Source organism: Monopterus albus, unplaced genomic scaffold, assembly GCF_001952655.1.
Source record: "Monopterus albus unplaced genomic scaffold, M_albus_1.0 scaffold147.1, whole genome shotgun sequence".
Classification (NCBI taxonomy): Eukaryota; Metazoa; Chordata; class Actinopteri; order Synbranchiformes; family Synbranchidae; genus Monopterus; species Monopterus albus.
In genome coordinates, this window is record NW_018128027.1 from 1,085,267 (window position 1) to 1,101,869 (window position 16,603).

General features: G+C 40.8%; 1 protein-coding gene across 3 annotated transcripts in view; it reads left to right on the forward strand.

The window, feature by feature from the left end:
• Nucleotides 1-16,603, forward strand: part of LOC109968319 (probable palmitoyltransferase ZDHHC14) — a 73,637-nt gene that overhangs the window by 22,743 nt on the left and 34,291 nt on the right. For all 3 annotated transcript variants that reach the window (XR_002276081.1, XM_020614497.1, XM_020614496.1), the window contains exon 4: nucleotides 12,622-12,774. Coding sequence is in view for 2 of the 3 variants with exons in the window: in XM_020614497.1 (XP_020470153.1) it covers nucleotides 12,622-12,774 (153 nt within the window). In the remaining variant the exon portion in view is untranslated. The remainder of the gene's footprint in view (nucleotides 1-12,621; nucleotides 12,775-16,603) is intronic.

The window sequence follows — 16,603 nt, forward strand, 5'->3', positions numbered from 1 at the left end:
ACAAAACATGAAGCAAATCAAATGTGTGTGTGTCTGTTGGTTAAGTGGTGTGTAGCTAAAAACATTCTCACACGACCTCTAGTAACATGTCGTGTCTTAAACATAAGAACATATTATGGCTAAGGCTACAGTTATACACGTCATAATAATAATATTAAACACCCTGTCTGCTGACAGTCATCAACTCTTCTCTCTAGTTATCCTTGACCAGATGTACCCTGTAGAAACTCATAAGCATGACTAAGCATTTAACAGTCTAACTAGACATCCTATCTCCACTAAACATTTCTAATACATAAAGTATCTATCCAATTTCTATCTGACTAAAAATACCTAACACTCATATTGTGCATTTTATTTCTCTCTTCCGACCGAGAAGGTTCTCGTCCATTTTTATTAAAAATTTCTTTTTTTTTTTCTTTTTTTTTTTTTAAACCAGTTTGTCCACATACAACTGTGCAGATGCTGATTTTAAGAACACACTTGATGGGCTTAGTGGACACGGGTAGCTTTCACGTGTCATTTCTGCCATATTGTAATGGCTCTTTACCACTTCAGACCTTGTTGGTATTTGTACTTTGTACATTTATCTCAAACAGAATTGTCCTTAACACTTAGAATGTATAACATTTGAGTGTTGCAAATGATTAACTACCCATTTAATACACTCAGTTATATTATGTCATAAGAAATTTTGATTTTTTTGTTGTTGTGATTTGGTGCTATACAAATAAATTGAGTTGGACAGAATTAATTAAAACAAAAATCCCATAACAGTCCAGCCACCAGCAACCAAAGGAGCTTTTTAGTTGGCCAGCAGCCTCATAAATAGATGATGATATTTTCCACTTAAAAGTGCTACAAGGCTCAAGTTCAACACCACTCCCATTGATCTGTTGACTAAACACCAGAGGACCTAATGTCTGTACAACATGAGACATCAGGGTCTCTAATGCTCCCTGTGCTTCAGGAGGGAAAGCCGATAGCTAGGCCTCTGCTGTCATCAATGTGAGCAAAGATATCTGTTGTCTGCCAAACGCCTTAGTCTTTAGTCTGTGAAAACCTGGTTGGAGTGGGTGGCCTGACGTATAGCCCACTTCAAACTAAATGAAATGTGACATACTTTTCATAGGTAAAAAAAAAAGAGAGAAACATACAGTATGAGACATAACACTATATATGTCAACCTTTATTCTCAGTACTGTCAGCTTACAGTGTACTCCTAATGCTGCAGAAATACAGTGTATAAAAGAACATGGGGTCAAAAAAGAAACATCAGCACAGCTTGATGTTTATCCCTGCTTGATAAGAAGACAAGAAGTGATCTGTCTTCAGTATGCCACATTTGATGTCTCCAAAAGACTCTGTGAATCATTAATCAGAGGGAGAGATAGTCAAAGCCGCCTGTTTCCTGCCACCTAATATGGTCCAAGCTAGTTGGTGAATGTCAGGGCAGCCTCTCAGTGTTTTCCAAAATTTGCCAGCCAGACTCATGGCCAGTAGAGGAAGTAGATGTTTGACGGTGTACAGCTGCTGGAGGAAAGATGGGTACATCAGTAGAGGCTGTGTGATTATTTTTATTTTTATTATTTGTATTAATTAATTTATTTTTTGCAACCATGTATGTTTCCCAAGTGGGTTTGTATATCTGAAGATCATATATATGCTAAGTAAAAAAATTTCCATGTTTAAGTATCTGTGGGATGAAAACAGCAGCACTGTAGAAGCATGAGTCACCTCACAGTGTGTTCTGCCTGAGACCTCGCACTTTAAATGTTTGATTAATGATGAATTTTTGCATAGGGACTCGGAGTTCCACCCACCCTCTTATTCTTTTTTTTTGCATTTCTTATACTTAATTATGCTTTTTTTGGTCTTTGTTTTGGTTTTCATTTCATGTTTATTTTCTCTTTTCCTCCCAGTGCCAGTCAGCTCTGTAGGCTTGTTCAGACCAGTGTTAATTTTGAAAACTGACAAAATATATTTGTTGGCAACCTATTTTTCAGGATGAAAATGAACTAAATAAAAAGTAAAGTTGGATAATGAGAATGATGATGAAATGTTAAATGATAATGTGTAAGATAAACAAATGGACATCAAGCAACTTTACAACCTTCCACATGTGTGGAATCACAGACTGTAGGTGCTGATCAGTAAAACAGTTTCCTCCACCAGCCAAAATCTTTTGGCCAGGAGTTGAATTAGCCGCCTGATGTGTTTCACTACCGTCTTACATTCAGTAATGTTCTGTCTCTGGAATTAGCGCTTCCCCGAAGAAAAAGACTTATGAATCATATTCATCTACAATCCAGAGAATTATGCACAAATACCGCAGGGACACACTAGGAAAATCAGCAGCACGTCATATGAAATGGAAGGATAATTTAACATGAAACGCTGTGGCTATAGATATAACATTAACGTTTCTTTCAGTCAGATGTCTTTTCTGTTGCTACAGTATCAGTCAGTTCCAGGATTAATGTGGGCAGTCGACCATAAATCTCTGAATGGTCTCTGCAGATATGTCCCTGTTATCTGAGGATGTAGCATCACGTCTCAAACTGAACCCACTGAAGAGGGTTTTAGTACAAATGTGAGTGAGTCCAACTTGCAGAGCAGACGGTCACACAAGCCTCACAATAGATGGGAACAACGTGTGTAACTATGGTATTGTTAATTTTACACAACCAGGATGAAGAAGATAGCTATAGCCTATAGTACATATTAAAATGCTTTTAGTTTTTATTGACTAAAACTAACTAAAGTCAAAAGACTAAAAAAAAAAATTCTAATTCAGGTGTCAGAATTAAGACAGGTTCAGGTGCCGGCAGCCTAACAAAAAACAAAGGCATTGTGAAGGCACCAGGGTTAGGCACTTAACATTACAGATCAGGTTAGGTTGTAACCAGGGATTGTCTAATCACAATAGTCTTGCCTTTATTTTTGTGATCAAATTTTATTCCATTAATTTTTAGGGGCAAAACAATTATATTTCCTATAGCAATAAACCCACATAATACTCTCTTCTTTAACTTGAAACTTGTGTTTATCAGTGGTTGAAATGTTTTTTGTTTTCATGTTTGTTTTTGTCCTTCCCAGAAAATTAACTCGGATGTAAAAACTAATTTGCCAGGGAGGTGGTGCTTTTTGTGAAGGTCCATGATCTATTGGGGTGAGGCCTGTAGTGGTGGTTAGATACAGGGCTCTACAGTGTGAGCATTAACTTACATATAAAGTGAGTAAAAGTTTGAATGTGCCAATGTGAACAAATTATTTGGGCACACTGATGTAATTGACTCCAAGTTCCTTGTGTTCTCAGTGTGTAAGGAATATTTTATCAGTAGGCCTACACAAAGAGGCCAGGGAGTGAGATTAGTGGATTGTGAAGAGGCTTCTCCTAGTGTTAGACCTGAGGGCAGAGCTCAGCTTCTCCACACACAAAGTGCAGCAAGCAGAGGCCATGGAGAAAACATGACATTGGCTCAAGTGAAACATTACTTGGAGTTAATAATCCCTGTGCTCTTACTGTACTGTACATGCAATAAATCTTCAGCAAAGATACACCTGTTAAAGCTGTTGTGTATAAACTTGCAGAAAAGTGGTCGCTTCAGCTTTGCCTGGAGTCTGTCCTCCACCGCTGGTACAGTATGTGTTAACCATAGCAAGCATTTAACACCCCCGCTGCCAAACATCATGCTTTTTTTTTTTTTTTTTTTGGAAGTTTCTCATTTCATGTTCCCATTTTTTCTAACCTTATACAGATGGTATGACCATCCCACTTATTTTTATGACCAGTTTACTACCTTTATATCCCTTTGTAGTTGGATGCATGAGTTTAGTCATACTTTACCCATGCTTTTTTGTCAGCGGACTGACTTGTTATGATGCGTTGAGGGGTCTTTGACCCCAGGGACAGTTCTTGGGTTTTTGTTCCTGGGAATAAAAAGTACCAGAGGAGTTTTTGGTGGAAATGCTGTTTCAGGCTCTTTTAATGAATAGCTGTCTTGAACAACACAGGATGTTAGAGGTGGCTACTTATTTCCGTCTTGGTATTTGTGTTCCTTAAATGCTGATCACTGCACTGTTAAATGCCATTAAACATCACAAAGCTGGACCAAATTGAAATCATCACACAGAGCAGAGTTCACAGGCTACAAACACGGCCATGCTGTACTGCATCTCACCCACATGGAGATCCACACAAATCTCCAGGGACCCTCTGCCCCTCTCTCTGCCCGGGCAGAGAGCTACAAACATGGGCCAGTACTGATTCTGACAGGCAGACAGAATACACCGATGTGGTCCAGAGATGCTCTCATTGACCAGGTGTATCATAAGCATTATCTGTTTAACTCATGTTAAAGATCTTTCTGCCCTTGCCATGACAGTATACTGGATGTCTGTTTGACATTATGCTGCAAAAAAACCAACTAATATCTCATTTTGAATGACAGTCCAGTCATAATTCTTGCTGGTACTTAAACTGCAGCTGATGCATGTGTAGTCAACCACCTGAGGTCACATTCATGTCTGACTTCATTGGTTTAAGCTGCGGAATAATTAATAGGTGTGCACCTAGTGGAAACCGGCTTCGGCATTTGTGGATTGTTTGTACATGGAGCTCTGTGTCCTTTCTTATTATGACTGACAAAGAGGGTATGTCAGCAAGATGGTGAGAGGAAGAGGAGTTCAACATGGCACAGAGACGGAACGAAACTGCTTAAAAGCAGCTGTCAGAGCGAGTGAAAAGGAGAGTCAATGACCATAAAGTTAAAATAAGCAGAACTATCAACATGTGCACAATTCTAATCTTGCAGCTGTATTTAATACCATGTGGTCAGTTAAATGGTATAAGGTGTTAAGTGTGTTTTCACTCGTATATAAAACTCTTTGATTTCCATACTGATGTGTTCTTCATTTAGCATCCGCTTGCAATCCCCCACCTCCTCAACACCAAGACAGTGTTATGTAACAGTCACGGGTTTATCTACACCCAGTCTACTGTTTGCTATTGTGATCATTTGTGCTGTAAAGTGTCATTTTACACTCTCCAAAGTACCAGACTCAAAATAGTGTGTGTGTGTGTGTGTGTGTGTGTGTGTGTGTGTGTTTTCTTTCTTCTCATTCGTCTTTTATTCTTTGTCATTCCCTGGGCTTACAGTGACATGGAGATGAAAAAGACAGTGATAAAGAAATGCTAGTCAGTGTATGATGGAACTGTAGGCAATAGGAACAGAGGGAGGTACAGGGATAGTGCTGTCACAGTACAGCTGTTTTATTGGAGCACACACGGGAAAAGACAAATGAAAAACAAACTTGTTGTGCAGTAATTAGGCAGCCCCGGATTGATCCAACATGCTGATCAATCACACTCTTGTTCGATTCATTGTGCTTCCTCCATTACTCTCTCAGACGGACATTCTTTTATCATAATGCACTAGTGTTGAAAACAGCTGATGGACAAGAAAGCTGATGATGTATGCTCTGGCACAGGGATTGGCTTACATAATAGTAGAGGCGTTAATATAATGAATCATTTTCTGCTGTTAGCCAGCCACAAGTCCAAGGTAAAGCAGTTATGCTTGCCTGTATTTTCTGCCATATTCTAGCCTCTTCCAGTTTTTGTTGTCATCCTTCATTCAGACAGATTTCTAGTGTCCAGACAGTTTTCATGGTCTTGGCCAAGGACTTTCTCAGTTCAGCTCAGATTACCAAAGTCCAGTGTCTGAAGGAGAGCACATTTAGCCCAAGACTGCCTGGAATAGAGTACAGAGATGTTGAGTGTTTTCATTTTACAGATGCACATTTGCATAATTCTTTTAAACAAAGGAGCACAAAATAATAAGCAGGAGTAGATCTGTAAATGATCAGTAAATTAAGAATGTCATATTTTATTATGTGATTTTGCATCATTTGTTAATTAGATTTGCTTTTCAGTTCTGTGTATCCATCACCTCCAGACAGTTGTCTGCTGATCATCACTGACAAAGTAAGTGATGGCAGCTCATTATATCCAGCCTCTAGTGCAGACAGATTGTTCCATATACATGTATGTTGGTTTGGATTTTATAGGCCAACCTATACATTTGACTTAAAGAATCATCTCATCAAATCAAATCAAATCAACTAGTTAAAAAAAAAGAAGGGGGGGGGGGATTTTTTAGGCTGCACAGCGGTAACAATGGAACAGCACATCAGACTAAGACAAATGAAAACACTCCACTGCTGTTTTGCAATGTGGCCACATCAAAAATTCTTCTCAGCATCAAATCACAATTAAACCAAATTCCAAAAATCCTCCTGATTAAGCACCAGATCATGTACAGTATTTGCTAAATATTTGGTAATATCAGTTCAGGACTGAGTCTCTATTGCATGAGAAAAACCAGATTATTCATCTTTTCCTTAGTTTTTTTTTTTAAAGCTTAACTTGAAACTGATTCATTGCCATTTGAAGTGTGTGGCGGGTGTTACTTTTTTTTAGCTTGCTTCCAACCAAGGTCAGACAGGAAATTCCTCTGCAGTGAATTTCCATAGTCAAATTGATATGCTGCTGTGGCTCAATGCTAGAGTAACATCCTCAGCTGATGTTATTTTACTTGATGAAGTCAGTAACCAGAGTTCAACCTGCTCAAATCACAGCACAGCGCAGTCATTTTTAGACGTTGATTTACTGTACATCTAAAGAAAACCATTGTGAACAGAATCCTCCTGCGCTTGTATTAACTGCTCCCACACTTTTTTAACCATTTTACCTCATGCTGGATGGCCAGCCACAGCAGGCCAATGCACACAACACCAGTAGTAGATAGATGTTGCTGACTAAACTAAATGCTCACCACAAAAAGCTGTTTATTTACTTGTTAAACCTGTGTTAACTTGTGTTTAAGTAATCGGCTAATCCTCCCCTAGTCATTGTGAGAAATTGAAGTGACATCAGTATAAATTGGAGTGGTATAAAAGTGTTCCTATTTCATTGCTTAAATATAAGTATTACTATTATTTTGGAGTCCCCTCCTGATCCATTGCTTCAGTTGCACTAAAATCCACATTGTAGCCTGTTAAAAACTAAAAGCTTTGGAACCATGTTTAAGTGGGAGAACAGTAACGTTTTGTAACGTGGGGTGGCTGTGGTTCACGAGGTAGGGCAGTTGTCTCCTGACCTGCAAGTTGGTGGTTCAACTCTCGGTCTCCCCTGAGCAAGACAAGACACTGAACTAGTGCTGTTGTGTGGCTGCCTGGTCATCGGTGTGTGAATGGTGTATCATTTTCTGTAAAGTGCTTTGGCCAGTGCAACACACTGTGGAAAAGTGTGCTATATAAATACAGTCCTTTTACCAGTTTTGTCAAGTTGACTGTTCTGTTATTCTGGACTTTCAACTTAGCTGTTCAATCTCAGTGTGATAATTTACCTTTAATGAGAAAAACTAAATCTAACAACTAAATATAATAAAAATGTGACTTTAATAAAAAGTGAATATAATGAAGATGAATAATAATAGATTTGTCTGTTTCTTGCTTTTAAAACAATGCTAACAAATTATATGTAATCTTTTATAATGTTGTGTGATTTCCAGTTTTTGACTTTCACATGACTTTGAATAGCAAAAAAAAGAAATCCTTGGAAGTCATGACTTTTTCCAGCACATTTTACATTGCCTTTTGTACTTTAATTAGAAACTGCCAAATGAGGTTTCACTCATTTTCACTCATTAATAGTCTGCACCTACCTGCAAAGTATCCAACACTGCACTGTCACCTCGTTCACTTTTTTGTTGTTTAACTCACATTTAAACACCATCGGGCGACTGAACCAGCTTCTAATGTTTAGAAAGTTGGTGTTTATTTTTAATATTCTTAATTGAGAAAAGTCTAAAAGGGCTTTAGGATATAATGATTTTTATTCACTCACTCATTTATAGTATGTTATCAACAGACCAAACAGAATTTGCTGTATTCTACATCTTGTCAGTCAGGTTCAAGTTCAAAGTTCAAGTTCAAAGTGTTTATTTCTCATATGCACAGTTAGGAAACATGTTTCCCTGTACAATGAAATTCTTACTTTGCCGTCCACTTGAATGCCACAAAATACAAATGAAATATAAAGTAGATAAATAAGTAACACAAAATCTAAGGCACTTTAAGCAGCAAATGCAGCAATATAATAAAAAATATATAAGAATATAACAGAGAAGGCATTCGACCATGTTCCTCGTGGTGCCCTGTGGGGGGTGCTCCGGGAGTACAGGGTCCGGGGCCCTTTGCTAAGGGCCGTCCGGTCCCTGTACAACCAGAGCAGGAGCTTGGTTCACATTGCCGGCAGTAAGTCAGACTTTTTCCCGGTGCATGTTGGACTCCTGCAGGGCTGCCCTTTGTCACCGGTTCTGTTCATTATTTTTATGGACAGAATTTCTAGCTGCAGCCAGGGGCCGGAGGGAGTCCAGTGTGGGGACCACAGGATCTCGTCTCTGCTTTTTGCAGATGACGTTGTCATGTTGGCTCCATCAAGCCAGGACCTCCAGCGTGCACTGGGGCGGTTTGCAGCCAAGTGTGAAGTGGCTGGGATCAGAATCAGCACCTCCAAGTCCGAGGCCATGGTTCTCAGTCGGAAAAGGGTGGCTTGTTCAGGTTGGTGGAGAGTTCCTGCCTCAAGTGGAGGAGTTCAAGTATCTCAGGGTTTTGTTCACAAGTGAGGGAAGGATGGAACAGGAGATTGACAAGAGCATCGGCGCAGCTTCTGCAGTCATGCGGTCGATGTACCGGTCCGCCGTGGTGAAGAAGGAGCTGAGCTGTAAGGCGAAGCTCTTGATTTACTTGTTGATCTACGTTCCGACTCTCACCTATGGTCATGAGCTTTGGGTCATGACCGAAAGGGCAAGATCCTGGATACAGGCGGCTGAAAAGAGCTTCTTCCGCAGGGTGGCCAGGCGCACCCTCAGAGACAGGGTGAGGAGCTCTGTCACCCGGGAGGAGCTCAGAGTAGAACCGCTGCTCCTCCACATCAAGAGGAGCCAGCTCAGGTGGCTCGGGCATCTGTTTCGGATGCCTCCTGGGCACCTTCCTAGGGGAGGTGTTCCGGGCATGTCCCACCGGGAGGAGGCCCTGGGGAAGACCCAGGACACGCTGGAGGGACTATGTCTCTCGGCTGGCCTGGGAACGCCTTGGCGTTCCCCCGGAGGTGCTGGAGGAAGTGTCTGGAGAAAGGGAAGTCTGGGCATCTTTGCTTAGACTGCTGCCCCCGCGACCCGGTTCCGGATAAGCGAAGGAAAATGGATGGATGGATGGATGGATGGATATAACAGAGAATGTATGCTGCATGGGAGCAGTTTGAGGTCAGTCCTTCTGTATGTTAGCGATCATCGCTGTATTCATTGTGTTCTAGTACATATGTCCATCTGTAAAGGTAACAACACCAGTTTTCTCAACCTCACATACACAGCAGGATGCCAATGTAGTTTCCCTTTATGCCTCACCAGGCAATGCCTAGCACAGCTTGGCTGACAATGAACCTTTATTGTGCGGATGCTTTCCAGCATCCGCACTATGTTCTCCTGATTATTCTGGGATCTTCTGTTCGTTTTTTGGCACTTTATAAGTCCAGCATACTTTCAGCTATACAGGCCATTCGCTTATCTACCTGTTCAGCTCTTCAAGGACATTTCTGCTTGCATTCAACTTTTTTATAATGTTTATACTTCTTAATTTATTCAGCTTTTTGTTTACAATACAAGTCAATGGGAGTTCAAAGTGCTGAGTCAATGACACAGTCCTGGAGTGTCATCTGGTGGTTCATAAAATGCAGCGCAATTGAGACATGGCGCTTCATAACTCCTCTCTCTCTCTCTCTCTCTCCCCCTCCCTCTCACACACACACCTACTCTCTCTCTCTCTCTCTCTCTCTCTCTCTCTCTCTCTCTCACACACACACACACACACCTACTTGTTTTACCTACTTTGCAGGGACCAATTGGAATATTTTCACATCTTATTAGGTTCAGCATACTTTAAGCTAGAAAAGCCATTCAGGTATCAAACTGTTTAGCTCTTCAAGGGCATTCCTACTTGTATTTATTGCATCTCATCCTTCAGATTATTCATCAAAGAATTTCAGCCATTTCTTCTCAACTATTTCAACAAAGAACTTCAGCCATTTCTTGTCATCCTTCAGCTGTTTCAGCAATTGATTTCAGGCATTTTCAGGACGATCTTTCAGCTTATCAGCAGCCACACGCATTTAGGAAATGCATTTTTCTAGTTTAACTAAAAAGCCGTGAGCACATGTATGTGCATTCTCTTGCATCACTTCCTGGTGCACCTGGCGTTATTTTCTACCGTCAAGCTCTTAGGCCCAGCCCGTCTCCCCTAGGAATCTTCCACTAGACAGTGATGGAAGGCTGAGCTCTGGCTGCAAGAATGGCTGTGTAAAATTGGCTTTGTTCAGCAGAAAAGCTACTTCAATACATCCACTCACCCACCACTGCAGGCATCTGTGAACAAGCATAGTGAATGTTGATGGGCTGCTGAAGTGTAGCTAGGGGGTGATGACAGTTGTTTCTGGTATCTAGCGTCAGGTATTTAACACTGGGTTGTAAGTAGAATGTTTTGTTTTGTCTGTACACAGAACATGATGCCGACAAACCAGCAACTCTCATGCTATTGAAATTTTTTTTGGCACAGATTATATAAGAGCATTTTCTTTATTCATCAATAAAATATTAGTATGTGAAAAAGTATATAATCTTGATATATGAGAAGAGGACCCCATGATCTTTGTCCAGTCTTCAACTTTGATCCAACATCGATTAGTAACACACCAAGTATAACTGCATGTTTCATGGATTTGATAAGATTGCCAAGATTGTTTTTGTAGAGATGAAAATGTGCTGATTCAACCCTTCCAGTTGTCTTTAGCACCTGAGTTTGTTGTGTATTGTGTTGGTATGTTTGTTCCCAGGTGGACAAAACAATATTACATCCATATGTTAATTATACTATGTATGTATGTTGTATTGATATTATTTTTGTCCACCTGGTGGTAGTCCAAAATTTAACATTAAAGTCTTTGCAAAGGGAGTTAAATAGTGTATACTGCATTGTTGAGTTTATTGGATTAAACTATATTGTGATGCTGTTATTGCTTCCACTTCACAGTTTTCTGCAGCCCTTTTATTCCGACTTGGAAGTCTCATAGTTTCATCAAGCAAAAGGTTTGTTCATTGATAAGTGAAACATACAAAGTTTCAGAAGAAGCCTAAAGCTGGTTGTCATAAGTCTTTTGGTGACCTGACAGGAACCAGTATTACAGTATATTTTACTGCACTGTGGTTACCTAAACAGTGGAGCTCCTTTTGATGGCTTAAGAGTGGGGTAGCTGAATTGTTCACAGGCTCTTCTTATTCGTTGTCTCCTTGTCAATGTCTAGAGAGGGCAGAGCAGCAGGGAGTGTGGAGAAAGGGATCTGTATGCATTGATCACAATAGAGACAAATTCAATAGAACAGAACTCAGTAGCTGCATTTCCTCCTCTCTCCTTTAGAAATGTCAAACACCCACATAAGCCCCCCCCCCAAACCAACACACACACGACTGTTAGCAGTACTATGAGCTCCTACTCTCATGGCACACGAGAGTGCTGAGTGTACTCAGAGCAGAGCGAGCAGAGCAATAAAAGGATACAGGCTCTGCCTTTTATGGCTTGAAAATCATTGCTCTCATCCTTACCGTTTAGCCTGCTGGCTTACTCCACCAAAAGCCATTGCCACCATTTCCTTTTTTGTATTTCAGTCTGAGGACTGTGATGTTAAGTGCATGCTGAATTCCAGACGGATGTTAATATAATAAAGACAGGTTGGTTCTGGCTGGCATACAGCAGCAGCATCTGTATAGCTTCTGCACCAAAAGCTCAACTTAAAAATAATGAGTTATTTGGGTCTTTTAAGAAACTATAGCATGACGTGTACTTCTATGAGTAAAAATAATGGAGTATCAGTAAAGCTTTCATTTTACTAAACCCTTGATGAGATTTGTTGCCCTCAAGGCAAATTAAACAAGAGACTAAGATCTAGTGGATACTACTGGCTCATGTTACACATAAAGAAATGTGTTATCTGCACTTTTTGAAGTGTCCAAAGTGCCAGATTGTACAAATTCAATGTCCCTGTGTAAAAGAAATAATGATTCAAGAATCACTTTTTTTCTTTTAGGTGTGGCAGCATGACATTTATTCTAGCATGACTGCATTACATTTGCTAGCCATTAACAACCTTTAGCCTTCATACAATGTGCTGCTTGTTGTTGTTTGGGCTGCATCATCTAGACAGTATAGGTTGTTAAAAAGTGAGTGGTGCTGCACTTAATAAAGAATAAAAAGAAGATGAATAGGCTGCAAAGTAAAGAGATTTTAGCCTAGCTTTTATTGCACTTTACTGTGATGGGCACAATGTTTTTCAAATATACATAGTATTCTTCCTAGCGCTCATGTCATCAGTGCCACTCACACACTATAGTACAATATGTGGGAGTCCGTTAGCATCTAAATAAAACTCGGGGAAAACCTGGCAGCGAGGCTTTAACTTAGATTCTGATGTATCTTATGTCTTTCTCTCTCTGATTTTTTTCAAAGACGTGGCTAATGGCAGTACAGGCTACAGGCCTCCGCCCAGGACCAAGGAGGTGGTCATCAACGGTCAGACGGTCAAACTGAAATACTGCTTCACCTGCAAGATCTTCAGACCACCACGTGCCTCCCACTGCAGCCTGTGCGACAACTGCGTGGGTGAGTGAAAATGACCCTTCTCTGTATACAAGTTTGTATAGTTGATTAATATTTTCTGTTTTTACCACATTTTACAACAGTTACTATAATGAACACAAACTGTCAACTCCAGGAATAGTTAGACAACAGAGAGAAAACTGTGACATAATGTTAGAGTTTTGCTGCTGTTCACAACCACATGCTTTGTCTCTGGAGATGAAGCGAAGTGTACAGAGAGGCAGCTACTGAAAGACAGAGATACAGAGACCTGTGTGTCTGTATCTTTCTCATCATGGTCTTTGTGCCGCTCACTCACTAGAGACGACGCCTTTTTTGAATGTCTGCTTCCTTATCAGAAATTGAGACTACTGAAAATTGAAGTAAAACCTTAGAAAAAATCAACTGGACTTAGATTTTGTTGTACCCCGTACTTTTTACCATACTGACTCTGAGAGACGAGGCAGTCCAAGTAACTACAAAACAGTGCTGATTTAGTCAAAGGATCACAGGTAAAATTAACATTACACGCTCAGGTATCTTGCACCTCCACACTGCACGCAGGCAGATGTAAGATGAAAGACCCTGAGCCCACCAGGCCTATACATTATATCACCTCGGTTGGGCTAGCCCCATACTACACAGAAACGTCAACCGCTTCTGCACACATACCCGAGAACTCGGCTGTAAGGGCACCCCATTCAGAGTCCATACAGGGTCTTTGACGACAGGGACTGATATCTCACATTCAAAGCAGGCTTCATCGGGGGCCACGACTTCCACATCTTTCAGCTCTTTGACCACAGACGAAGACTGGGCTGGTACGGAACAGAGGGAAACTATCAGCATTTTTAAAGCCCACTTTTTTACCAAGGTTCCCTGAGATTAACTAATCTGAGTTATTGAGCTAGTGCAGTAAATCTGAGAGGTGAAATGTAAACTTTTGTTCTTACATTAACATCTCAAGTGCATTTTTTGTGAATTCTGGCATGCACTGGTTAAAAGTCGTATTGTTGTTTATTTTTTTTTCTTTGTTTAGCCATCATTCAGTTTTTGGAAGATTATAAGTGGTAAGTGGAAGACATCCAGTTAGGTTGTTCAGCTGCCAAGGATATTTTGCTATTCTTTTAATCCCTTTGCTTAGTTTGTGGACAGTTTAGACAAGTAGGTTACACATTTAGCAGCCAGAGGTGGACTTGTAAATGAGGTAACAACAGCATGTCATTAGGGTCTGTTCTAACTGACATGTCCGTGCAGATTCTCAGTCATCCAGGTCATAGTAAGATGGAAAAACTTAGAAAAAATCAACTGGACTAGATTTCTAGATCGAAAACGTTTCATCTCTCATCCAAGAGGCTTCATCAGTTCTGCCCGAATGGCATTGCATCAAAGATATTTACTGTGTGTAACAACTTGTACATTGGTGAAACTAAGCAGTCACTTCACAAACGCATGGCCCAACACAGGAGGGCCAACTCCAGTGGACCAGAGTCAGCAGTCCACCTCCACCTGAAGGACAAAGGACATTCTTTTGAGGACAGTGAAGTCCAGATCCTTTCCAGAGAACATTGCTGGTTTGAGAGAGGAGTTAAGGAAGCTATTTTTGTAAAAATAGAACACCCCTCACTAAATAGGGGTGGTGGATTAAGACAAAACTTGTCACCCATCTACAATCCTGTTTTGAGATCTCTGCCCAAACATGCCCACCAGGACAATAGGCGTCGGTCCACAGGGGAGGTTTCAAAGACGGGTAACGACTCTCACCGATACTGGGCTACAACGACTCAGTCGTATAAAGGACGTTGTTGGTCTTCAGAGGACTGAAACACCGCCAAGGGGGATAAATATCTCCAGCTCAACACCAGTCAGTCAGAACTGATGAAGCCTCTTGGATGAGAGGTGAAACGTCTTCGATCTAGATATCTAAGTGTTAGGTAATTTCTTAGTCACATAGATATTTAGAGATTTGTTGTCTAGAAATGTTTAGTGTAGCCAGGATGTCTAGTTCAGGCTGTTAACTGTTTAGTCAGTGTCATGAGCTCTGCAGGCTGTATTGAGGCCAAGGTTAATTAAATAAGACAAAGGCTACAGGCAGGGATGATTGTTATTATTAACTGTAATGCTAATCATAATATTTTCTTAATGTGAAATGTCATGTCAAATTGTTCTTTGTGATCCTCTGAATAAACCAGCACGGTTATTTTTTATATAATCCAAGTGGTCTACTTCGTCTTTGTGAGTTCCTGGTTTGAAAGAGCCGGAAGAGGCTTAATAAGAGAAATTGAGCCTATATAAGTCCAGTTGATTTTTTTCTAAGGTCAGTTTACTATGACCTGGATGACTGAGAATCTGCACAGACTACTGAAAATTGAAAACAAAGATATTAAGTATTAAGCACAGGCAGATGCGCCTTGGCAGGAAAGAAGACAGGCTGAACAAAAGGTGGTAGAACAATCATGTTACACAACGGTGGATTTGTGGACATTTAGTATATTGTTAAATTACAAAATGGAACTGGCAAGTGAAACTGGCCATTTCATTTGTTACATAAAGTGAACAAGCAACCAGCGCAGTGATGGGAGATTCTTCAGTAAAGCAGTGTGAGCGACTAAATCCAGACCCTCGGTTATAATTTTTAAAAACGTGTTCCCTCCAGCGTAATGAGAAACAGACACATAGTTGAAATGTCCACACAACAGGCAGGAGGGAGTGATGAACTGTGGTGATGAATGTCAGGTGTAATCACTGTGACCTCTTTCATAAGAAGTACATCCCAGCCTGTTGACAAAGTTCCAGGTATCCACCCAACATGGCTCCCTATCCCCAGGGTTCATCATAAAGCTTCACAGCTGCACAGATAACAGTGCAAGGAATGTTCAGGAGAAAATGAACAAAATTCACATGTATAATTTTAAAAGCACTGGAAGCCAAAGGAAGTGTTGCCCAGGTTTTTTCATAATTAAACTAGAGATTTTGATCGCATGAGCAGTGAAGAAGTGTTTAGAAGCTTTTTTATTTACTGTCATTGTAACGCGTACAACGAAATTTTATTTAGAGCCGAGGGCCCCGGGCCGCTGTGTGCATACACGCCACCATCACGGGCAACTTAGGGGGTTCAGTGTTTTGCCCAAGGACACTTCGACATGTGGACTGCAGGCACCGAAATTCTAACCCTCAACCTTCCGGTTGGGAGACAGCTGCTCAACCCACCGTACCACTGTCGCCCCCCGTCTCCTGGCTTCTCTGTCTCATTCTTTCTATCTCTGGTGCAGTAAATGCCAAGGGGCTCTGGAGCTCTTAAATAAGTTATCAACCCAAATGGATAGGGCCTCCCTGGTGGACATGGAGGAGTATGGTAGAGTCTCTTCCTTTTTAAGAGAGCTATGCCCCTGGGAGTGATAGAATAGTGCAGAATTATGATACAAACACATGAGCCTGTATCTTGCAGCCATTTTTTCCCCTTACAATATGCATGTACACTGTACAGATGTCTAAGGTGGTCTGACTGTGTTTAAATTCCAGTTTTAAATAGTCTTTCAGTGTTTTTTTATGAGTAGAAAGAGGGCTGGCGTTTAGTGAGTGATATGAGTGAGTTTTGGTCAGCTGTTTTTTCTTATGTGCTTAAGAACGTTAGAACTTCGTGGCAAGATGGCGCCGGTGTATGTGGCTGGCCATCTGCGGCTGTGGTGTTTGTGGTTTGTTTTAATATGTTTGTTACACTGTTTTCATAACACCTCGTCTGCCCTGGTATATGATCGCCTTACCCTTATTAGTATCAGGGCTCGTTGCTCGTTTTCGAGCCGGGAAAGACATCAAAGAGCATTCATCCATTTACGGACGCTGTTCAACACAA